The sequence below is a fragment of the Hordeum vulgare genome, chromosome 3H (assembly GCF_904849725.1).
Source record: "Hordeum vulgare subsp. vulgare chromosome 3H, MorexV3_pseudomolecules_assembly, whole genome shotgun sequence".
Classification (NCBI taxonomy): domain Eukaryota; kingdom Viridiplantae; phylum Streptophyta; class Magnoliopsida; order Poales; family Poaceae; genus Hordeum; species Hordeum vulgare.
Genome location: NC_058520.1, coordinates 13,946,084 through 13,970,444, shown reverse-complemented (window position 1 = coordinate 13,970,444; position 24,361 = coordinate 13,946,084). Strand labels below are relative to the sequence as shown.

The following is a 24,361-nucleotide window of genomic DNA, read 5'->3' as shown; positions in this document are numbered from 1 at the left end:
ACTACAACAAAGAATACTATGTAGCTGACAGAATCTATCCACAGTGGACCGGTATTATGAAGACAATCTCCAATCCTGTCGGAGAGAAGAGAAAAATATTTGCCAAGAGCAAGAGAGTTCTAGGAAGGATGTCGAGCGTGCCTTTTGGTGTTCTGGAATCTCGATGGGAATAGTTCGATATCCTCCTAGAACTTGAAGTACCAAGAAATTGTGTGAAGTGATGACTTCTTGTGTGATCATGCATAATATGATCATAGAGGACGAGCGCCCAGAACGTCTCCATGATCAAGGGTTTGAGTTTGAGGATGACAATGTGATGCCTTAGCATGGCGGAGGAGTGGCATCGTTTGCATAGTTCACCCAGTTTCATCATGAAATACGTGATTGGAAAACTCATATTCAGTTTCAAGATGATTGGGTTGAGCATATGTGAGATCATGTTGGCAACCAATAGATGTATATTTTTAAGATAATTTAAGTTTTATTGGGTTTGTAAAACTTCGTTATATTTTATTCCGGTTATGAAACTATACTATTTCATTCGTTTTTCAAAATATGCAAAATGTATGTATTTGTTAAATAACGATGGCTAGCCGGCCATGCGAATAAATATCAGTCGATGCGTTGAACGTACCGTCCATCCAAATTCTAAAGTGGACGGACACAGAGCGAGCGGGTGATCTAAATGAACTAAAAACGAGTAAAATCGTTGTTCATTTGAATCGATCAGTTGAAATTACTCTAACTACTAAAGGCTAGTTGGGTAACTGAGTGTTCGACCATGAACATGTTATGGAGTGAAAGATGAAGCGAGAGTAGCTGCAGGCTCCAGCTAGCAGTAAGTACAGGGGGAGAGTATCTGGTTCACCGGCCCAATTAGTGCTACCGGTGCACCCGAAAACCGTTACACATTAAAAATATTCAATAAAATCTGATAAAAGTTTAATGCACTGATACAATATCAATGTGTGTTGTCACAAAAATTTAAATTCAAATTTAAAACATTGCTCGTGATATAAGAATGACAAATTTGACGTGAATAAGCTAATGGGTTAAATCTACAGCCCGAACTTCTATTTTGTACTATTCAGTGTTAAACTTGTCGTTTTTATATCTCAAACAATGTTTTAAATTTTGATTTGAATTTTTATGAAAACACATATTGATGTTGTGCCAATATACTAAATTGTTTTAATTGTTTTTAAATATTTTTAAGTGTGTAACAAGGGTCTGGTGCACCGGTAACATCAATTGCCCAGTGCACCAGATACATTCCCCATTACAGGGCAGTGGCGGATCGTGATCGGAAATCAAGAGTGGACCAATTTTTAAATAAGAACACGTTATATGCATACAAAATCATCAAAGTTGTACGTCCTTCGCTTTAAATATAAGTCTTTTTAGATGTACACTACAAGACTACATACACATGTATATAGACATACTTTAGATTTATTCATTTTACTCCGTCTGTAGTCTTATAATGAAATTTCTAAAAAAATTATATTTAAGAACGGAGGGAATAGAACATATGCAAGGACAATTAGAGGACCATATCATCTGCTGCCAACGGTGCTGCAAGTGGGTTGTGGTATGTGGTGTATCTCCTCATAGGCTGGGCTAGATCGGTAAATGTTACTTGTAGTGAAAAAATCCACATCGGTAAGGGGCGTCATAGGCTCGTAGCCCAGTTTGATCACCCCAACGCTCCGCCAGTGGTGAAAAGGAGAACAATTTTGAAAGACCCCGAACAAATATGAAAGCATAAACAAATTTTTAAAACACGAATATTTTTTGAATCTTGAGAACAACTTTTGGAACCGAGATCAATTCTGAAAAATCCGGAATAAATTTGGAAGCACGAATAACTTTTTAAAGAACGGAAAATTCTTAAATCTTGTGATTAAAATTTTGAAAAGATGAACAACTTTGAAAAAACTTGAACAAAATTGAAAACACAAACAAATTTTTAAAACACAAACATTTTTTGAATCTTGAGAACAACATTTTGAAAACCCCAAACAAATTTGAAAACGTGAACAAATTTTTCAAGCACGAGGTTTTTTTTTAAAATTGAGAACAAATTTTGAAATCGAGCACAATTTTGAAAAATCCAGAACAAATTTAGTAGTGCGAACAATTTATGAAAGCATGAACATTTTTTGAATCTTGACAACAAAATTTTAAATGGAGAACAATTTTGAAATACCGAACAAATTTGTAAGCACGAAATTTTTTTGAAAGCACGGACATTTTTCGAATCTGGAGAACAAATTTTGAAAACCCCAACAAATGTGGAAGCGCGGATAATTTTATAAAGCAAGAACATTTTTTAAATCTTGTGATCAAAATTTTGAAAAAGATGAACAATTTTGAAAAACCCGAACAAATTTGAAAACGCGAACAAATTTTAAAAACAAAATAGTTTTTGAATCTTGAGAACAAAATCTTGAAAAGGAGAACAGTTTTGAAAACCCCGAACAAATTTGAAAGCGCGAACAAATTTTTAAAGCACGAATCTTTTTTTAATCTTGAGAACAATTTTGAAAAATCCTCAAGAAATTTCGTAGTGCGAATAATTTTGGAAAGCATGAACATTTTTTGTATCTTGACAACATAATTTTGAAACGGAGAACAATTTTGAAATACACAAACAAATTTGAAAGCACGAAAAAAAATTAAATCACGAACATTTTTTGAATCTCGAGAAGAAATTTTGAAACCGAGAACAATTTGAAAAATTGCTGAACAAATTTGAAAGCACGAACATTTTTTGAATCTGGAGAACATAATTTTAAAATGGAGAACAATTTTGACAAAACCCAAAAACATTTGAAAGCGCGAACAATTTTGGAAAGCACGAACATTTTTTGAATGTTAAAAAGAAATTTTGAAACCAAGAACAAATTTCAATCTTAAGAATAAATTTTGATACCGAGAACATTTTTTGGAAAATACAGAATTTCTTCAAAATAGAGATTTTTTTTTTAAATGCAGAGCATTTTTGAAAATCCAGAAACATTTTTTGAACTAGAAACATAAAATAATATATAAAAGAAAACGAAAAAGAAACTGATTCAGAAAACCTTGTAGAAGCTTCCCAAATCCGAACAATTAACGGCTAGAACCTTCCCAAAACCGGGGCGCAGCTACCCACTAAATGGATCAGTCCATTTAAAATCGCTATCTTCCCTGATTTATGCGATGTCCTGACAGCGCTTCGCACAGAGCGGCGAATAGAATATTCATTTTTTCATACTTGCTCAAGCGTCAGTCTTCAGCTCTCACGATGCGCACATGTTTTTCTTGAGCAATGCTACAACTACAAAAAGTTTACAGAATGTTTACGGACTAAGTTTAGATGGGATATTTTAATTGGTTTAGGATGAAGCGGGGCCCATCTTAAAAATCTGGGAGGCATAATTAGTGAGAGGAGAGGGGTTAGTCCGTTAGAGTCTGTAAAAATCATCCGTAAGTTTAGCATTTCACGACGTACAAATACAACACTCTGAGTGACTACAAGTTTTGGGCTAGCTAGTCCTTCAACGGGCCGGGATCAGCAGCTTGTATTTCTCTTGTGTAAAAGAAAAGTTTAATTTTGCTCCTTGTCTAGAGGTAAAATGCCGCTAAAACACGCACCCTACAGAGGCCCGCGGAGCTCCCGTTCGCTCGGCTGCCTTCACTTCATTTTTCTAGCTCGCACCTCTACTTCTGGTTCAAGAAAACAAGGCGGTCACCAGGAGTTTGCTAGTTTAAAGAAAGGTGAAGTAACAAAACTGGTCACTAATTTTTTAAATTCCATTTTAAAAATAAAATCCCCTGATTTTTTCATCAAATCGATCTGTGTATTACTCCTTTCATTTCTAAATATAATTCTTTATTTCTTCGGCTTGTCCGCCTTTGTTTTTATTTTTAGGGCTTATTGAGTTGTGCCCTCATCAGAACCCTACAGTACTTGTGTTGTGTTGTGTGTGTTTGGTTGGAACCTTGTATGAACCTTGTGGCTGTGGTAGTTTGTTTTATCTATAAAGCGAGATGAAAGTCTTTTTTATTAATATCAGTCTTTATAAGATTTCACTACGGGCTACATACAAATAAATCTACACTCTAATGCATGTATATATACATCCGTAGTTATAATGAGATCTCTAAAAGAAATATATTTAAAAATTGAGGGAGTAGTCAAGAAAATGTTCATGAATTTTAAAAACAATAATTTAAAAATTGTTCACAAATATGAGAAACGAAATAATGAATAAAAATAAACGAAAAAAATGTTGTAAGCCAAAGAGAAAATCAATAAAAGCGCCAGAGAAAGCACACAAAATAAAAGAAGAAGAAAATTGGTTCAAGCTTCCCAAAATCGCAAAAAACAAAAAAGGATCTGAGGGGTGAGCCTTTTACACCGTTGACGACGTATTTCCCACAAACGAGGCAGAGATATGATTTTCCTGTCCAGACTAAGTGAGCCTTTACTTAACTGGTGTTTCATGGCACGCACTTTGGTTTTGAAAAGCAACTTTTGCGGAACGTTATAACTTATACGGAATGGCTCAAAATTTCAGCCCCCACAGATACTCTAAAAGGGTCCCGTTCTGTAAAAATGTTATGGAAGGCCCATAAACCGTCCTGAGTTTCGGTATATATTCGGAGGTAGGAGGGATTTAAGGTTTCCGTCCCATAAATCCCCAAGCCACATCTATCGCAAACTCTTCCCTCCGATGACGAATCCCTTTCCTTTTGACGACAAATCCCGTCCCCTTCGGCCACCGGATCTTGCCAACGACGGCATCCGTAGGTGCAGGGCATGGACGCGGCGATGGTTATTGTCATCGTGGGGATCTCCGTTGCGATGGGGGCTCCGTCGGAACGACGGCGAGGAAGGCGGCTCCGGCCTCCGCCTGCCCGTGTCGGAGAAGCAGGGGAAGGTGACGCACATGCGGCGGCGCCAAGTCCCGCAGCGCCGGCTCAAGGTCGACGGCGTGGGACAACTTCCGGCACCTCGGTGAGATCTTTGACCCAGCGTTGGAGGCAGGCAGAGCTCACCTGGTTCCATCTGAGGGAGGCGGCCCGAGACGACGTTGTGGTTGCGGCCGCACGGCTGCCGGCGTTGCGGGAGGGGTTGGACCTACATGCCACACTGTACCAATCGATGCACGATGCCACCCGTCGATGCCATCGACTAGATCTAGGGTTTTTAAATTCTGTTTTTATTTATGTATAATTATGGTTTTGTACTAAAACTCCTCTATGCATGTGATGAACTACTATGCTATGCTATGTGTGTGCGATGAACTCCAGCGGATTTTTTAGCGTGAACTACTTATTTGAATTTGCAGTATGAATTTGCGATATCTGTTCTTGCGGAGAGGGAGGCGTCCTACAAAAACCGTTTACGAGATCCCATAAATGATTTATGCGGGACAACGATTTGGGGATCTGGTAGGGATGCTTTTATCTCTGCCCATGGTGGCAACGACAAAGAAAGATTTCAAGGTTTCTCTGTCCCCCTCCCCCTCCTCCGGGCGCCCCTCTCTCTTGTTGCTTTTAAGTTTTAACTTAAGAATCTTCTCTATACTGTGTCGATGGGCTAACCTACAGGAAAGCTCCCATGTGCTCTCGTTTAAGAAAAAAACTGATGCTTTTCACCAAAGAATTATTATTGGGAAAATGCCGTTTATGGCTATAAAATCGGTTCTTGAGATATTTTAATAAATAGAAATTTTATATATAATAACGACTTTCAAAAATTGCTTCATGAGTTTTAAAAATACTCATGAATTACAACAATATCCATGAAATTTTAAAAAATATATTCAACTTTGATTTTTTTAATCAATATTACAAAAGAGTTCGTAAGATAAACAATATGCTTATGAATTTATAAAAAAACATGATTTATCCATTTTTATTGTATTAAAAAAAATTAGAAGGTAAAAAACCGGGATGAATGGTGAAAAAGGAAAATAAGTAAAATAACAAAAGGAGAACAATAATATATTTGATATAGAACAGAAAATTTTAATATTACATCAGTTGAACCAACAAACTCTATCGAGTTGGGCGAGCCCATATCATGGGTGAATCCTCAATAAGACTACGGTCTCTAGTTTTAAAAAGTTCATATGCAATTAAAATTGGGTCATTTGATTTTAACCGGGTCAATAATTTTTTAAAGCTCTCTCATTTAATTATTTTATATTATACTCTATGCTTCCTAAATTTTAAGGCTTCACAATTACTCGAGGTCTTCAATTTAGATCTGGGTCATCCGATTTTGATCGGGTCAAAAGCTCTCCCATGCAATTCTTTTAGTTCTCTATGTTTCCTTATTTCCCAGCTCTTACATTCACTTGAGGTATCCAATTTGGAATATGGTTTACGATTTTGACCGAGGCAACGATTTTTCAAATCAATCAGCAACAGCTACCCTACAAAAATATATCAATGCCTCACTCCCCTCCTATCACTAGAAAGAAGAAACATCATGTGATACTATAACATCAATATAGTACATGCAACCAGGGACACCATTTTTTTCCTTACATAAATATATGTTAGTTAGCAGATAACACATAACCATACCACACCACAAAAGGACCATCAAATTACCGCATTATGAATAAAAATATAATACACTCCATCATCTCTCCCACCTGCCAAACTAAAGTTGTTCTAAGCACAACCATGGTTCAACTCATAAAGCATTAACGGTTAACAGCGAATGTTACAATTTTCAGGCATTTGTAGCAGCAAAGTAAAAAAACAACCACTATACTAAAAACTAAATCAGATATCTGGAGGGAGAAGCCACATTGGAGGATTAGGGCCACCCCTGACATAGTATCCTACTGCCCCGATCCTATCAATGTCGCCCACGGCTGCTGCGGCGAAAGCTTCGCCGTCTTCCCTGTAGTACACAGAATCACCCTCATTGTTCGACCTTGTCAGGAACACCAGGTCACTGCTGAGATGGATCTCCTTCTGCGCTAAGCGGCGATGGTACGAATAGTAGATGTGGTTTCTCTTCACACCGCCGTGCTTGTCTGCTGACACATGCACCGCCTTGGAGCAGTTTGGGCCTAGGAATAGGGCAAAGTCACCCAAGCTCAACACCTCTGCCCACTTGTGCGTGCCACGTGCCATCCCCTCGCTGGCGTCCATGTCAACAAGTTCGAACACTCTGAAGAAAGGTCTGAGATTGGGTGACCATGGGGACCTCACCGCGGTCGCAAGCTTGCCATGTAGCTCAAAAATGTAGCCAGCATCCACCCGGTTGGCCCAGACACTAGGGGGCTGCTGGTGCACGGGGGTGACAACCAGCCGATCCACAGCTACGACCATGGGTGCGCCATCTTCGTCAGTGTCGATCTCAAACTTGACAAGTTCCCATCTGTCTCGTGTGAGGCCATAGAGATCACCGTCACAAAAGGCGATGTCTGCAAGCACCATCGTATGGCTTACATGACCTTTTGTCGTCCACCCACCATTCGGACACCCAATCCTGCAGAGCGCGATGCCATGATTGTCGGTGATGGCTGCGAGGATACAGTCACTCGAAGTGGGTGGTTTGGAGAAAATGATTTTCCAAATGATGATCTGGCCAAGGCGGCCTGAGCAAATGATCCCCTTCTGCTTCTCGGAGAGCACCACCTCTACACTGGAGAAGATGTTCACGATCCTGAATGGGGGTGGCTCGAACGAGGCAACCCAGCCACCATCATGACTGCCAACGAACCAGTTGCCGATGAAATCACTCGGGAGTGAGATATGCAGGATCTTGCTGTCCTCAGGACAGTAGAGGCGCTTCGTTGTATCACGGTCACGTGGCGAGAGGAGCAGCCACGGGAGTTCAGGCAGAGCAGGGTGCCGCGAAGCTGCAGTGCACCATGACCTGCAGACGGCAGCAAAGCGCACACGGCTACAGTGATTGGGGACCTTGTTGTAGATGACGTCAAGGGGATCATCGGGAAACGTGGAGGACCAGCATTGTACTGCCGGTGCATCACTATCATGAATGAACTCAATTGAGTCCTTGTACTCCAAAAATTCCTTCCACTGCTTGCCAATGCTTAGCTGGTGAAAAAACAAGGAAGGTGTTTAGCACAATATGAAATGTGGACGATCGAGACAGAAACAACTTACATAAGCATGCACACGGACCACCAACCAACAGTCAGCATATACTAATACCCCCTATGTTGATTAATGTGCGTTGTTTTTGGACTTTGCACAAAGACAGGTGATAAAACTGACCTCTGATGATTGCTTTACAAGAATTGCATGGGTGACAGTGAGCATGCTGAGTAAAATACTTCATTTAGCACTACATACATTTATCAAAGAAGCTTAACAAATAATATGTCTTGCATCACTCAATCGAGTATAAAAATGTCATGAAATTATCGCATTTAAGGATACAATTGCAGCACAACTGTAAGAACTATGAAAAATGGTAAACAAAAAGGAAAGCCAAATCTTACACAAGGATTTAATATAAATATAACTCAAAACAATGCACCAAGAAACGAATAAATGTTGCAATTCCTTAGAAAAATAAGTTAAAATGATCCAGCCATACAGCACATTGGCTGAAATAATGAAACCTTTACCTAGGACAATTTAGGTTGGAAACCACAGATACAGATGCATAGTACAACCAAAGATGACAACCCATTCAGGTTTAAGTTTCTATGACAATGTTCTGCCATTCGAAAAGTACCACTATATCCTTCGAGGAATATAAGTTTCTTCAATTGCGTCGAACTCTTCAGATAACCATATAAGAGCATTTCTAGTTACAGAATAACATTTGGTACAAGCACAACTGTACAAGGCTCCATACAGGTACAGCCATGTCATCGTTATTTATACCAAGGTCACGGTATTATACCTCCTTATAGTATTTCACAAACATTGAGTCTATGATATTGCATACCGCATGGCTGTTGCCTGAAATGAAACAAACAATTTCGTGGTATGCATTATAGGACTTGTACCTGAGCAGCTTCATTAGTAGCATCTTTAGTCCATATAGCTATTGTCTCCTGCCGCCCACGCACGCTAAGGACCGCTCCACAAATTTCATTATCATATTCGAATTGCTCACCAATCAATGCAAGTAGCTAAACATAGTATTTGTGAAAAGGAATTAGGATGGAATTTACAGAAAAGGTAATTGTCCAAAACGAATTATTATGTGAAAGACGTTTACCGTATGCAACCACAATGGTTGTGATTTCCCTTCGTCACAACTGATGGTCCATGCACCTCCTTTGGCACATATGGCGCCTTTGCATTTCGGTTCAGTCTTATTCTTGAAGCAATGAAGGTCGGCTCCCACAGACAATTTACTAGGGTGGATGACATTTTTGTAAAGGCTGAAAGACCACCCAACTCAATTGTTAGGAATGATGAAGGGATATATGAAAGGTGGAAAATACAGTAAAGACTGAAACAAATTATCAAAACAAACATAACCAGATTTCTGAAGCAGAAATTTTTACCCTGAAACAAGTGTAGTGTGAGCAATGGCAGATATTATTTTCTGGGAGAAGACAACCCAGGGAGTCAGTAAATGTACACTACTCAGTTCAGCTTAATTAAAATAACTGGTGGATTTTGACAAATCCCTGTTTAAGGGAGGCTAAAATTCGGTCACAAAACTAGAACCAGAGAGCATTCGCTCGAGCATCGGATCAGCAATCTTGTGTGGGCTTAAGGCAATTCGCTCACAGGGCATCTAAATTTAGAGTGGTCGTGCATCATTCACAAGCAACCAACAGATTGGGAACGACTAACTAGGGTTTGGGAGGAGGCAAGGGTGGGGGAAAAGACCTCCGGAAGTCGTCGACGGTGGAGAAGGTGTGGACTGTGTTCCTCCGGCCGGCGGACTCCTCCTGCGGGTCGCCGATCCAGAAAGCCCAGGTGGGCTCCACCGGCTGGGGCGCGGCGGAGTCATCGTCGGCACCGGATTCGGGGCCTGAGGTCTCTCCCTTCTCCGTAGGCTCCGCGTCGGCGGGCGCGCGGACCGTGTCGGCGCCCTCGGCCATGGCGGTGGCGGCGATGGGAACAAGCGCCGCCGCCGCGTCGTGGCGTCAGCTGCGTCGACTAGTCGCCGAATGGACGAGTGCGCACAGAGAGCTATTTTGTGATTCTGTCACTGCACATGTAGAAATGCTTATCTATACCAAAAAAATGAACTTGTACAGTAACTTATTTTCTACTGTAGTACTTCTTCTTTCTTTTGGAAAATTTTGCAGGAAAGGCTTATCTTCTTCTTTTGAACCATGTGTATTACTCAAATTATAATAATCATTAATTAAGAATAAGAAAAGAGACCAAAGAATCAAGCATCCATCACTTTTTTCTTAGATTTATCGATTTTTGCCGGATGTTGGTTTTTGTATGATATTCTTCCACAGTTAAATATTCACATCCGAGAAGGTCAAACATAATTGACCTGGAACCCATAACAAATTTCATACCACTGAGTTAGCGCTCAGTTCTCTTCAAGTTGTATTCATACAATTGTTTTTAACCCTTTCGGTCGACTCAACCTTACACCCTTTGATTGTGCCTCTTATTACAAATTTTGGTCAAAAATCATCAGCAACCATACCGGCATCACCTAAAAATCGTATTAGCATCACATTTAATCTTCACAGGAATTTTTTTTGAAAGACCCCTCACAACCCTTCTCCTAAAAGTTAAATCAACCAAGCGAATTGTCCATGGATGATTCAAACAAAAAGTGCGTCCACTCTGAAAACTTATGTGATTATGCAACTCTAAAGCAACATAAAGAGCCTCTTAAGACATACATGGGATTTTTAGAAGTTAAAAACTCTTAGGCAGTTCTACTTTTTAGGAAGACTTCTCGTGGCTTGCTCCCGCGACTCACAAGGCGATTTTCGCCGCCATCTCTAGCTACCTTCTCTTTTCCTCGTTCTTGTTGCCACCGCTGTCGTCGGTCGGGCCGCGACGACAGCAAGGTGCCCTCCCGCCTTCTTTCCATCCTTCCTCATGCTCTTTCGCTTGGGCGTGCTCGCCTTATCCATGGCGACAAAAATCTGTTCCAGATCGACAGGTTTTGGGAGATGGACCGGGAGCAATGAAACAAGCTTTTAGTACACACTAGTTAACTGCCCGTGCGTTGCTACGGAGCAAAAGACTAATTTGTAGATGCATTGAAAAAACAATTAACGATCGCGTCGATAACAAACTATGTTGTCATTTTTATGTTGAATGAAACACCATTATGATTTGCTCGACAACAAATTGTATTGTATATTTTCTTATGGCGAGTGGAACACTATCATGGTAGGTTTCAAATTAAGCATCTCGCGCAGATTTCTTATTATCCTCAATTAATTAAGCTTTTATTTGCCAAAATTGCACCATACCGCTTCACGTTCTACAAATAGAAATACAAAATATATTATGTGTGCATAGACATACTTAAGGATAAAATTTAGGCATGCGAGACCAGTTTTATCAACTTCCCACATTTTGAAGGGCATATTTTCAGCAAACCAGCAACTCATGTATGCAAATGTTTGTTATTCTTCAGCATACTTACATCATGAATATATCACGTTTCAGAACTGAGAACCTTGCCATTTTAATCTAACATATAATACTGACATGATATAGCATGAAACAGTTAGAAACTGTGGTAAAGGGAATCACATACTAACTTCTAAAGATATCGCTCCAACAACACATATGAAATTTAGCTGACATATTTTAAATCTGGACCAATGTGATGCAACTAAAATTACCATCATACCACTCTTGTTTGAAATATAAACCAAAACTCAAATACACATTATGTGTCTTTTGAATCTAAAGTGAACTTCTGAGCCAAGGGACAACCATTCCTCACCAAAAATAAAGAGAACAACAATAGGTGCTACACATTAACTAACACCCTAAAAAGTAATCAACACTTTGAAGTGTATTTATTCAGAGCATTAATCAACAAAATATAAAAATATCCCTTAATTTTGCCTAGGCTATGCAAGAAAGTGGTACCAAGGAGCATCAAACATTGTCAAACATTCTTTGGCTACATCTATTTCATGCCTTTGACACTACCAACAAAACGAGAGAATCCATGCCATCCATGCCACTGCAATTTCAACCTCTCTGTTGCATTGCATGATGATAATGAAAAAAACATGACCGGTCAAGGCAGGTTGTCGATCCCTTGCTGGACATCATCTTATGTATTGCCAAGCACTGGTGATTTGTCTCGTAACCTAGCTGTCATCCCTATCGTTTTGGCAAGCCTAAAATCTGAAAAATAATATAAAATCTTTGTAGATCTATATGAAATAGTACAAAAACAATCATACACAGCAATTGTACAAAATGGCTCTTTTAGCTTGTCAGTCTAGTGTGAATCCAAGCATAGTACAAAAGAAACAACTCATTAATTAGTAAACACTTACAAATGGAGAAGACAAAATACCTACTTAGTAAATTTTGGAATATCAAATAGATCACCACTGCTCCTCTCTACAAAATTCTGAAACTCTTCAAATGTATGCTTATATTCTTGAGTATCACAGGTGTAGCCTAACAATATAGAGTGCAATGCCATTAAAAGAAACAAATGTCATTATAGTCGGAGAAAGCCATCAAACAGAATCCTTCCGATTACGTGTCGTTTTTTTACTGTAAATTGGGTGCCCTTTTCTATTGAACTGTACTCATAAATCTGTTAATGCGTGATGCCCTTATCACGGAGCACGTAGAGGTGGACTCAGAGACCACATTGTACAAGTCACAGGAGGGTGACACAACCTCCTCGCTGTCGACGAGGAATTAAGATCTTTAACCTTCACTGAGACACACCCAAGTCTATGTCCTAATTTATTCTATTCAAGGTCTTTTCAAGGTCTTTCATCGAGACACAAGCAAATTTGTTCTTATGTTCTAACTACCCATGAGACGCCGCACCGTCATCTTGCAAAATTAAGAAATCCAAATTGAGGTCTGCCAGGCAGCCGAGATCGTGTAATTTGAAGGAAAGGATTTGAACTGATGCCTCGAATTCTGCACAAAAAGGATTTACTCCAACTTCTTCTTGTAACTGTTGATGGCCACTTTGGGAGCGGCCATGGTGGCAAGGGCGACCACTATGGTCGTCGCCGTTGCCACCGCTCAGACCACGATCAGGAGGATGGCTACTCCGACCGCAGCCGCTCGCCTTCTCGGGACCCTCCTCTACCCGGTAGGAGCACCGCTGGGCGCGGAACCACCAGGGCAGCTGTGCCGCCCCACTTCCTCGTCGTCGTTGTGCCTCCTCCTCCTGTGGCCACCTTTGCTGCCCCGAGCCCCTCGCTGTTGTCTGGTAGCGACCTCTCTGGGGTGAGCTTGGAGGTGGCGCACCCGGACTCCCCGCGCTCTCCCTCGTCCTCGGCTCTCTTTGGGGGTGCGGGGTGGTCGCATCTCCGGCCCTCCTCGCGCAGCCGGCACTGGCGGCCTCGTCGACCGTGCAGCTCGGCCCTTCCTCAACCCTGGCTGGCTCCGCAACCCGCCTGTCGTCCCTTGTTCCGGAGGTCCCCAGTCCACCTTTGCCGAGAGCCACTTCCAGTCCGGCCTCCGTCACGCCGGCCCTGTCCCTGGCTCCTGCGCTGTCCAGCCCCATGTTGCATGCTCCGACCCCATCTTCGAGCCTCCCGACAACCGTCGTGCCGCTCCCGACCCTGGACCCGAACGTGCCATCCCCGGACCAGGGCCGCCTCCTGACTCCACTGCCTGCTCCCATGCTGCTCAGCCCCCTGCTGCCTGGCCCGACCCCTGCTTCACCTTTGGCCAAGTCCGCGGTGGGGGTTGAGGAGGTGGCCACTCCGGGTGCCGCCCACCCCGACCCCCTCGGTCTGCTGCGTACTCCAGGCGGGTGCGGTCAGCATCAACTCCGGTGCCGCCTCCAAGCGTAGCGGCAGGATCGATGCTGCTCGCCCGGTGGACCGCCCGACACCGTCCATAGTGAGCAAAAATCAAAATTTTCTCTCAGTTGTTGTTGCCTTCGTTATTGTTTTCACTAATGCCTCGAATTCTACACCACAAGAATTTACTCCAACTTTTTCATGTAACCCTGCAGCAGTCGTTGCACCATGCAACATGAGCATCACGTAAAAGAAAAGAGGGGTATCATTTTTTTGTTTTTTCAACAACCAGAACATGTTAAAACCAGACAAAATATTAGTTGGAGATATGTTCCACCAGCAGAAAAAGTACATATATAAGCAAGTCATATCCGGGGATCATTTACCACTAAACTTGAAAATGCAATGACGTTTTTTTCTTCCTCTCCTACTTCAATCCTACTTCAATCTCAGCGAGTACATTGGAGTAAAAACCTGCCAAGCAAATGTTGCATCGGGGAATTCAACACTGCCAGAACTACAGAATCAAATCGAACTGAACCAAATCAAACCAGTTTAGATTCTTTACGAAACCAAATTTGTGCATGACAATGGCTGACCTTCTCAACGAGCAGACTTTGAGCTCCTCACTGGCCAAGTGCGTCACCTCCACGACATCTCGCGTCACCCTTTGACTGCTGACGTCCATGGACATCCATACAACAGTTAGTAAGCAAGGTCAATTCTACCTTTCTTCTGCACATCTACGAATCTGCAAACAAGTCAATTTTATTCGAAAAACAGCAGCTCACTTCTATTATTACAGCAACAGCAGGTCATTTCATTCATACAACACGGAGCAATGTGGTGACAAGCATGTAAAAATAAAATAGGAAAGATAGAAAGAGAGGGGATGACAACCTTGCTACTGGAAGGGTGGTTCGTTCCGGTAAACGTAGCTTGCTAATGTCAATGTAAAAGTTTCAAACTCTAGATGATGCATAAAACTATTTTGCCTGCAATGAACCTTGATTCATGAGCGTATATAGGTTTACAAGTTACATTTCCACATCATGCGAATGTTAAACAAAAATAAATATCCTAAATTATGGATCTAACATAACATTTATCCCAATCTGGGAATATGTACCACCAAATCAGATACAAATTGTATGAAAAATAACTTGCGGTATTGGCACAGACCTTGGAGTATCAAGGTTGCAGGTTAAAAAAAAGGAAAACTTCACGGGCATGAATCTCGTTGTGGTGACGCCCGTTGAATAACTCGTAGACATCTACCAGCTGCACTTACGTGTCGCATTTGTCTTGAGCAATGGTCTCTGTGCCGCATGAAGCCTTCTCCACCCCTGCCCCCGCCCACAACACGAAAATATACATCCTCCTTATGGACTCGCCCTCTCAAGTCTCAACTCTACCTAGGGCGCACACACCTGGGAATGGGATGGACGCAGCCGTGTACGTACTTTCCTACGTTTGTGCAAGCAATGGCAATGGTTGTTCATCCAGATTCCCAATAATTGTACTCCTGATGCTTCAAATGTTATCCAGATGCACAAAATGACATCGAATTTGAATGAAAGCCCAAAACATTGTCCGCACGCAGACGTGCCAAATCATGAGCTCACTGACCGGCGACCGGACCACCATGCTTCGGCTCACTGACACTGAACTCTATACAGGAGACGCTCCCATGACCGACCATGGATGTCCCGAGGAAGGAATCCAATGCTATGCTGGAGTTGGAGGAATACTACTGCCGCTACCGCTACCGCTAGATGCGGCGACGATGAAAAGCTAGTGGTGGTCGAGCGCGTTGGGGCCGGAGCAGTAGCTGCGGTAGGGGCCCCAGACCCAGTGCACCAGGAACCGGCGCCCGCCGACGCCGTTCAGGTTGTAGGACGCGCCGGACCGGCCGTCGGTGAGCAGCTGGCCCGTGTACGCGCCGCCGCCGCCGGTGCCGTAGATGCCCTCGCACAGGTCGGCGATCTCCGTCGGGAACGACGGGTCCCCGCCGGCGTACCACGCGTTGGCCAGCGGGTTGGACGCCATCTCGGCCAGCTCGTGCGCGATGACGCTCACCATGCCGTCCACGCCTGGGTCGCCGTTGGGCGGCGCCTCGGGCCGCCGCCCCGGCACGTACGCCGGGATGGCGAACGGGTACGCGCACACCTCCGGGCACCACGCGAGCATGGCCGCCGGCGGCCTCCCTCCCCCGGCGCGAGCACGGCTGGCGGCGGATCATGAAACGGCTTCCCTGCCTGGCCGGGTGGGAAGAAGAGAGGGGAGATCGTGGGCATCACGAGACGGAGGGGATCAGGATCGAGGAGGTTGGGATATTTTTTTACGAAGCGGATGTGGTTTTTATTGAACTAATCGGTTGGTTTATCACCTGGTTTATGGAGGGATGAATAAAAATTGGTGGAAGGGCTACCGGTAGGAGAGGGATCGTACGAGGTCGAACCATCACTACGACGGCAGATCCCCTTTAATAATAGAGATTCAAGTCACGTAATAAGATTTGTAAAGTTCAAATGAATACGACACCGTGAATAAATTAATCCTGCAATTCTTTCTATCACTTCCGTACCAAATCGACGACAACTAATATGAAACCGAGAGAATACCATCTTTCACAAATCTTACGAATCGAATATAAATCAGTAATATACATTCGCAATAATGCTACACCTACAAAAACTTACAAAGGTTTACTTAACCTTCCAAACTAATTCTTCTCTTCCTCCCTAGTATAAGATCGTGCGTTGCACTTGCAGTCGACGTTAACCGGTTGCTTTTCATCACTAATGAAGGAAAAAGGGATTATTGAACCGTTGAACGTAAGCACGGGTGCAGATCGATCAGTTAGGCGATCGATCGAGCTTTTTTTCCGCGACAACTAGTTAGGAGTAGAACTCAAGTGATGCGAAAACGAGCTCAAAAGGTGTCCTGTCAGCCAGAGGCAAACAGCTTGGGAGCCAGGTCGAGCAGGGCGTGGAGCGCCTCCGGCTTGAACTTGCGCGCGAACACGGCGCAAACCTCCGCCACCACGCCGTTGTAGTAGCAGTCGCCATACCCCCGCCTCATCTCCTGGAAGAGCTCCACCGTGACGTCGCTGCTGTTGTGGGTCTTCGGGTGCTGCCCCACCGGGTGCCGCCAGTCGGAGTAGGTGACGGTCCGGTTGGCGTTGCGGGCGCCCCAGCCCAGCAGGCTCGCCAGCGTCATGGGGTAGTGCTCCTCCAGGTTGCGGACCCCGTGCTTGCCGTTCCGGAACACCGGGCCGTAGTAGGTCTCGTCGGAGGCCACCTCGAGCGCCAACGCGCGGTCCATCTCGAACCACTGCGCGCCCTTGCGCCACTGCGCCAGGCTGATGTTGCGGTCCGCGAAGAATTGCCGGTGCCGCGCCCGCCCGTCCCGGCGGTCGAAGCTGTCGACGAAGCTGGTGTTGGCGCCGGTGAGGTAGGCGTAGAGGGCGGGGAAGCCCAGGATGGGGATGCACGACTCCGACAGCAGCGCGAACCGCGCGTTGGCCACGTCCAGCAGCGCGTTCCCCAGCAGCCGCCGCTCCGCGTCCATCAGGTTGATGTTTCCCCAGCTCGTTCTCTGCATATGCCATGCACGCCGTCCATCGGCTATCAACGTCGTCGACCTGATCCGGGTCGACGGGGAGGACGAATATGAAGTTTGTTAGCTAGCTGCGTACCTGGCTCGGGATGATGCGGCCGTAGAACGGGGAGTCCGGCGGCGGCGAGCCGGTGTAGTCGGGGCTGGTGTGCACGTAGATGGAGTAGAGCCCCTCGTGGCCCTCGAAGAACTTGTCCCACAGGGGACGCAGCGGCACGTCCCCCCTCACCAGGAACAGGAAGGCGACCTTGGGCACGATCCCGTGCTTGGGTGTGCTCGTGATCCTCGGCACCATGGACGCCCTCCAGAGCAGCTCCTCGTCGTTCATGTTGTGCATCGCGCCGTCGCTTTCCATGCGCCGTCTCTCAGGTGATGAAGACGGCGTCGGCGGTGGTGGGGGTGGGGGCGTCGGCTCGGGAGGGGGCAACGGCGGTAGTATGCATGGTACAGCTTCCGTCGTTGCCGGCAACCGGGGGGCAGGCATCAGCAACGGCGACAGGATGTTGTTCAGGAAGGTGGCGTTGGAGACCAAGCCCAGCACGTATGCCAAGCAGAAGACGAGCAGCATCGGTACCACGGCGACGCGGCCGCTGCCGGAACGAGGAGCCGGCGTGGGCTTCTTCATGGCCTAATTGCTAGCCTCGATCGAGCACGCGTGTGAGTGTGACCTACGGAGAATTTGATGCTCCTTCCTGTTGGCTATGCTTCCAACAACAACGAGACCACTAGTAAGTAGTAGTGAGCTGACATGCGGCGTTAATTCAGACCTGGCTTATAGGGAGTATATGACTTTGCTTGGTTAACACTAGTCACCAAACTTTTTCAATACCATATAACTTGACTTGGTTAGCACTAGCTTGCTATTGAAAAAGCGCCGGTGGTGTATGATTAGGTAACTAGAGCATCTCAATCTGATTCTCTAGACGCCCGGAAATGGTTTGGGGCTGGCGACTACGCAGGTTGGGACGGCGGTGGAGCTAGGCAAGGACCAGTGGACGAGGCAGAAGAGAGGAAGATAGCAGGTAAGGCGAGGGTTGGAGATGATTTGTGTAAGAGGATCATATAGAAGAAAATTGACATAATGCAATGTGAGTTGTATTGAGCTGATGACGAGTATCTATATATGTACATGATGACTTGAAGGACAAGAAGGCTCCTAGGGATAAGAAGAAAACACTTGCTATCTAATCCCTCGGACAATCTCTAACTACCAAATAATATGTCTCTAACATCCCCACGGTCATAGCGGTAGCGCTGCGGTCGACGAAAACGTCACACACGATCAAACTGGAGAGAACCGAAGGTAGAAGCGTACGGACTGACATGGTATCGGCCGCAAGTTCCAAGACCAACTCCACCACCGCGCTGCCCACGGAAGGTCGATCTCTATGTTCTTCTTTGGGGCTGCGTAACCCGTAGCTAGAGTTAGTCCGACGATTATGTTGATCGACTTACCTAAAGAGTCTTTTTTTGAATTATTGATTTAGATTTTTTTTTCTTTCTCAATATTAAATATGGGCATGACTTGACGGATCCGATGCGACACACGCGTTTAAACGGCTTTGTGTTTACCCCACATATGGCTAGGGTTTGAGAGGATGTCGGACAACCTAGACGTGCAAAGAGTCAGGTTTGAAGATGCTTTTAAAAGGAAAAGAAACAATTTGAAGGCAACAAAATACGACAGATTTGTGCATTTGGACATATATAATTTTAGGAAGCATCCCGCGAACTGGGCGTAACTCAGATAGTTAACTTCCCGGTGGTATAACCAACCCATGTGAATTCAAGTCTTAGACTTGCATTAATGGTCACATTTTTCTTAAACTATTTTAGGCATTTTCAATAATTTGTGATTAATGAGAGGATAACTTACTGTCGATCATAAAAATGTCCATAGATTTTGTCAATTTTAAAATGATGTGTTGTGTGTGTGCATTCTACTACCTCCGTCTCGGTGTATAAGTCATTCGCGTAGTTCTACTACCTCCGTCTCGGTGTTAAAAAGTAAAGTACAAAAAACAATCAAACCACAAAGTTCGTGAAAATGGGCCGTGCAGATCTTAAACGGATCTGAATTAGATTACTACTACTACTAATTTGATTTCGAACTCAAAAGTATTAGCAACGTCACATTTAGCAAGTTCTGCAAGAATTGGCACTTCGAACATTTGGTATATATGAAGCTGGCGCTAGTTCTCTGTACATAAAGATGACCGAGATCGGACGTTGCTTAATACTGACCCATGTGATAGCCTCTAGGTCAATAGCTAGAGGAAACTTTTGGAAATAACACAAGCATACGGCGAGGAGACGGAGGATCACCGTAAAGGAGATTGGCAAGTAAATCGCGGGAGTGGCGATGCATAGTTGACTAAATATGTTTGGACATTTTGGCTACCAGCTGTCAATCGTCACTATCCAACCATGCGATCCAAATCGTCCGCTCCGAGATGCTAAAAACACCACACCATGCGATCCAACCATGTCGACGGTCACACCCGTGATCGGTCGCGCGCGCCGTCCGATTGCTCAACTCTCACCGTTCGAGGTATTTGTACCTCAATAATGCTATACCTACGAAAGCTTTACATGAGGTTATGTGATGACTAGAAAGCGATCCAACGTGGTCGTGAGAGCCCACGCGCTGAGAAAAGGAAATGATTTTTTAAAAGAAATGAGCCGAGAACGAGAAAAGTTATTTGCAGTGGATGAAAAAAAACATAATCCCATCCCTTTCTCTGCTAACCATCCGGAGACGGTCTCCAGCTCAGTTTATAAGTCTTGCACGTGTATTTAAATCGTCAATTTAACTTATATAAGTTTATGGCTGGAGGGCCTTCTTCCTCGTGTGGTCAAATGGTGACCGCATCAAGTTTGAGAACACCATGGAGGTGTGCTCGAAATTCGGATCCATGCCTCACATGCAGAAGGAATCTGATGCAGTGCTCATGAGGGCCACTTCACAGGAGTTGAAGACGCTGATTCCTAACCCAACGAAGGGCGCAATGACAGTCGACATCATTCGCTGGGCCATGAATCAGGCCGTCTCCGACGACGCTAAACAGAGGAAGAGGTGGTCCAAGTACAAGAATTACTAGGCTTCTAATGACCGTCGTGCCGCAGTGTACTGGGAGACGACAATCATGCCGCCAGCGGTCATCGGTGGGGAGCCTAAGGAGGAGGAAGAACCGGTGGAGATGCCAGTGAGGGTGCCAGAGGCAGGCTGTCGTAGCTGGCAGATCAACCTTACCGATGATGGAGTCTGGTGGTCTTCTTGCTCTCCTCCGATCCACCGCTGCCGGTGAGAGTTGGGAGAGTGGGGAGAGGGAGCGGTGGGGGCGGTGAGGCTAATAACTTCCGACGCTTCGGGAAGCAACGCGGCAATGAAAACTATAGGATAAGTAGATAACAAAACTATGACAGCAATCTGTCCAAACAGAACAGTCTGTAGAAGTTTATGAAAACAGTGTACTTATGTAACTCAAAAAATTATGAAAATTTAGGACATGCTATAAAATTTATATTTAAACCCTGTGTAAAACTTTCAGAAATTTTCCACGTTCCAGTAAAATATAAAAATTCAAACATTGCAGCACCAGTCTTTGTTTTTACACAACACCAATCAAAGCATACAATGCAAGCATCCTAACGTTCCAGTAAAATATAAAAATTCAAACATTGCAGCACCAGTCTTTGTTTTTACACAACACCAATCAAAGCATACAATGCAAGCATCCTAATGCAATTCTTGGAACTTTTTATTGGAAGACAAGATTATAAATAACACCTAACAGATAACAACAAAATAAAATGACACTCCAAGCAAAAATCATATTATGCGACGAATAAAAATATAACTTCAAGTAAGATATACCGATAATGTTGAAGACAAAAGAGGGGTGCCTTCCGAGGCATCCCCAAGCTTAGGCGCTTGAGTCTTCCTTGGATATTACCTTGGGGGTGCGTTGGGCATCCCCGATCTTGGCTTCTTGTCACTCCTTATTCTCCTCATATCGGTGTCTCACCCAAAACTAGAAAACTTCAATCACATTAACTTAACGGAACTTCGTGAGATGGGTTAGTATAATAAATAATGATCATTCACTTAGGTACTGTCAAGACAAGATTCATAATTGTTCCCACAAGATACCTACTGTATTATACTATTCCCATAATTTATATCACTGAATATAAGCTACGGGAACACTAAAACAAGCAAACTATGCATGCAAAATAGAATCTGTCAAAAACAGAACAGTTTGTGAAGATCTATAGTGTAACCATACTTCCCTGTCTCTAACAATTCGGACAAAATAGGACAATCCACGCAATTTGTATATAAATCATGTGTAAAAACTTCAGATCAAAAGCATGTTCCAGTGAATTTATAAAATTCCTTGAGTGAGAGCAAATGTTTCTGTTTTTGCACAGAATGAAGTCAACTATCATCCACACTATCCCAAAGCCTTTACTTGGCACTTTATTGAAGTAAAAAAACATAAAATACAGTACCTTAATTATGTGAACATCAAAAACAGAAAGTAAAAGTGTTGGGTTGTCTCCCAACAAGCGCTTTTCTTTAAAGCCTTTTAGCTAGGCATGATGATTTCAATGATGCTCACATAGGAATAGTAATTATAACATGCAAAAGACCATCATGAATCTCATGACAAGCACATTTAATTCTAACCCACTTCCTATTCATAGGGATTTTGTGAACAAACAATTTATGGGGACAAGAATCAACTAGCATAGGAAGGCAAAACAAGCATAACTTCAAAACTTTGAACAAATAGAGAGGAAACTTGATATTATTGCAATTCCTACAAGCAGATGTTCCTCCCTCATAATAATTTTCAGTGGCATCATGAAGGAATTCAACAATATAACTATCACATACAACATTCTTTTCATGATCTACGAGCATTGAAAATTTATCACTCTCCACATAAGCAAACTTCTTCTCATTCATAATAGTGGGAGCAAACTCAACTAAATAACTATCATGAGGTAGTTGATTGACATAACCACTTTGAATATTAAAATCATGATAACAAGTTTCATGGTTACTATCAATCTTTATAGCATACATGTCATTGCAATAATAATCATACATAGGAGGCATGCTATCATCATAATAGTTTTGCTCATCAAAACTTGGGAGACTAAAAGTATCATATTCATCAAGCATAACATCCCCAAGCTTGTGGCTTTGCACATCATTAGCATCATGAATATTCAGAGAATTCATACTAACAATATTGCTATCATGCTCATCACTCAAGATTTAGTGCCAAACATTTTAATAACTTCTTCTTCTAACACTTGAGCACAATTTTTCTTTCCATCATTTTCGCGAAAGACATTGAAAAGATGAAGCATATGAGGCAACCTCAATTCCATTTTTTGTAGTATTCTTTTATAAAACCAAACTAGTGAAAAATAAGAAACTAAAAGATTTAATTGCAAGATCTAGAGATATACCTTCAAGCACTCACCTCCCCGGCAACGGCGCTAGAAAAGAGCTTCCTTGACGGGATGTGAGTGCCGCTTACCTAACCTTCCCCGCAACGGCGCCAGAAAAGAGCTTGATGTCTACTACACAATCTTGTTCTTGTAGACTCGTGTTGGGCCTCCAACCGCAGAGTTTTGTAGGACAATAGCAAGTTTCCATCAAGTGGATGACCTAAGGTTTATCAATCCGTGGGATTTGTAGGATCAAGATGGTATCTCTCAAGAAACCCATGCAATCAAATAACAAAGAGATACTTGTGTCCCCAACACACCCAATACAATGGTAAATTGTATAGGTGCACTAGTTCGGCGAAGAGATGGTGATACAAGTGTAATATGGATGGTAGATATAGGTTTTTGTAATCTGAATATATAAAAACAACAAGGTAACAAATAGTAAACAACGAGCAAAACGTTGTATAAATGCTTGGAAACAGGGCCTAGGGTCCATACTTTCACTAGTGCAAGTTCTCTCAACAATACTAACATAGTTGAATCATACATAAATCCCTCACGTGCGACAAAGAGTTCACTCCAAAGTCACAAATAGTGGAAAACAAACGAAGAAGTTATTATAGGATAGGAAACTGATACGTCTCAAATGTATCTATAATTTTTTATGGTTTCACGCTGTTATCTTGTCTTCTTTGGTTGTTTTATGTACCTTTTATATCTTTTTTGGGACTAACTTATTAATTCGGTGCCAAGGGCCAGTTCCTGTTTTTTCCGTGTTTTTGACTCTTTTCAGATGTGATTTTGGAACGGAGTCCAAACGGAAGAAAAACCCCGAAATGATTTTTTCCCAAACGGAAGAAGACCAGGGGGCTTTTGGGCCAAGCCAGGTGGGCTCCAGGGAGCCCACAAGCCCCCACTCCGCCACCAGGGGGAGGCGGCGGTGGGCAGGCTTGTGGCCTCCCTGGTCGCCCCCTGACCTAGGTCTTTGGCCTATAAATTCCCAAATATTCCACAAAAAATCAGGGGAGCCTCGAAAATACTTTTCCGCCGCCGCAAGCTTCCGTTTCCGCGAGATCTCATCTAGAGACCCTTCCCGGCACCCTGCCGAAGGGGACTTTGGAGTTGGAGGGCTTCTTCTTCATCATCATCGCCCCTCCAATGACTCGTGAGTAGTTCACTTCAGACCTACGGGTCCGTAGTTAGTAGCTAGATGGCTTCTTCTCTCTCTTGGATCTTCAATACAAAGTTCTCTGTGATCTTCATGGAGATCTATCCGATGTAATCTTCTTTGGCTGTGTGTTTTCAAGATCCGATGAATTGTGGATTTGTGATCATCTATGATATATATTTGAGTCTTTGCTGATTTCTTA

The 24,361-nt window shown here is 43.5% G+C and overlaps 3 protein-coding genes and 1 long non-coding RNA gene across 4 annotated transcripts; all 4 read right to left on the bottom strand.

Moving 5' to 3' along the window:
- Window positions 1-6,597: 6,597 nt before the first annotated feature.
- On the bottom strand, window positions 6,598-10,158 carry LOC123442558. Its single transcript, XM_045118636.1, has 4 exons — window positions 9,838-10,158; window positions 9,215-9,380; window positions 9,000-9,125; window positions 6,598-8,076 (listed from the first exon to the last, which is right to left on the bottom strand). The coding sequence occupies exons 1-4, from the start codon at window positions 10,050-10,052 to the stop codon at window positions 6,790-6,792; spliced, it is 1,794 nt and encodes a 597-aa protein (XP_044974571.1). The 5' UTR covers window positions 10,053-10,158; the 3' UTR covers window positions 6,598-6,789.
- A 1,621-nt stretch (window positions 10,159-11,779) lies between these two features.
- Window positions 11,780-14,337, bottom strand: LOC123442557. The gene is made up of 2 exons (XR_006630481.1): window positions 14,285-14,337; window positions 11,780-12,300 (listed from the first exon to the last, which is right to left on the bottom strand). It is a non-coding gene; the product is annotated as an uncharacterized LOC123442557 (long non-coding RNA).
- Window positions 14,338-15,395: 1,058 nt separating this feature from the next.
- On the bottom strand, window positions 15,396-16,228 carry LOC123442556 (protein EXORDIUM-like 3). The gene has a single exon (XM_045118635.1). The coding sequence runs from the start codon at window positions 16,086-16,088 to the stop codon at window positions 15,693-15,695; it is 396 nt and encodes a 131-aa protein (XP_044974570.1). The 5' UTR covers window positions 16,089-16,228; the 3' UTR covers window positions 15,396-15,692.
- Window positions 16,229-16,547: 319 nt separating this feature from the next.
- On the bottom strand, window positions 16,548-18,587 carry LOC123439265 (glycosyltransferase BC10-like). The gene is made up of 2 exons (XM_045116001.1): window positions 17,599-18,587; window positions 16,548-17,498 (listed from the first exon to the last, which is right to left on the bottom strand). The coding sequence occupies exons 1-2, from the start codon at window positions 18,142-18,144 to the stop codon at window positions 16,848-16,850; spliced, it is 1,197 nt and encodes a 398-aa protein (XP_044971936.1). The 5' UTR covers window positions 18,145-18,587; the 3' UTR covers window positions 16,548-16,847.
- Window positions 18,588-24,361: the final 5,774 nt, after the last annotated feature.

Coding starts and splice junctions, on each gene's coding strand:
- LOC123439265 (XM_045116001.1), bottom strand. CDS start 18,144: ATGAAGAAGCCCACGCCGGCTCCTCGTTCCGGCAGCGGCCGCGTCGCC. Junction 17,499..17,598: donor GCCGCATCATCCCGAGCCAG/GTACGCAGCTAG, acceptor TGGCATATGCAG/AGAACGAGCTGGGGAAACAT.
- LOC123442556 (XM_045118635.1), bottom strand. CDS start 16,088: ATGCTCGCGTGGTGCCCGGAGGTGTGCGCGTACCCGTTCGCCATCCCG.
- LOC123442558 (XM_045118636.1), bottom strand. CDS start 10,052: ATGGCCGAGGGCGCCGACACGGTCCGCGCGCCCGCCGACGCGGAGCCT. Junction 9,381..9,837: donor ACCGTCGACGACTTCCGGAG/GTCTTTTCCCCC, acceptor GTGGTCTTTCAG/CCTTTACAAAAATGTCATCC. Junction 8,077..8,999: donor CTACTAATGAAGCTGCTCAG/GTACAAGTCCTA, acceptor TTTTTTCACCAG/CTAAGCATTGGCAAGCAGTG.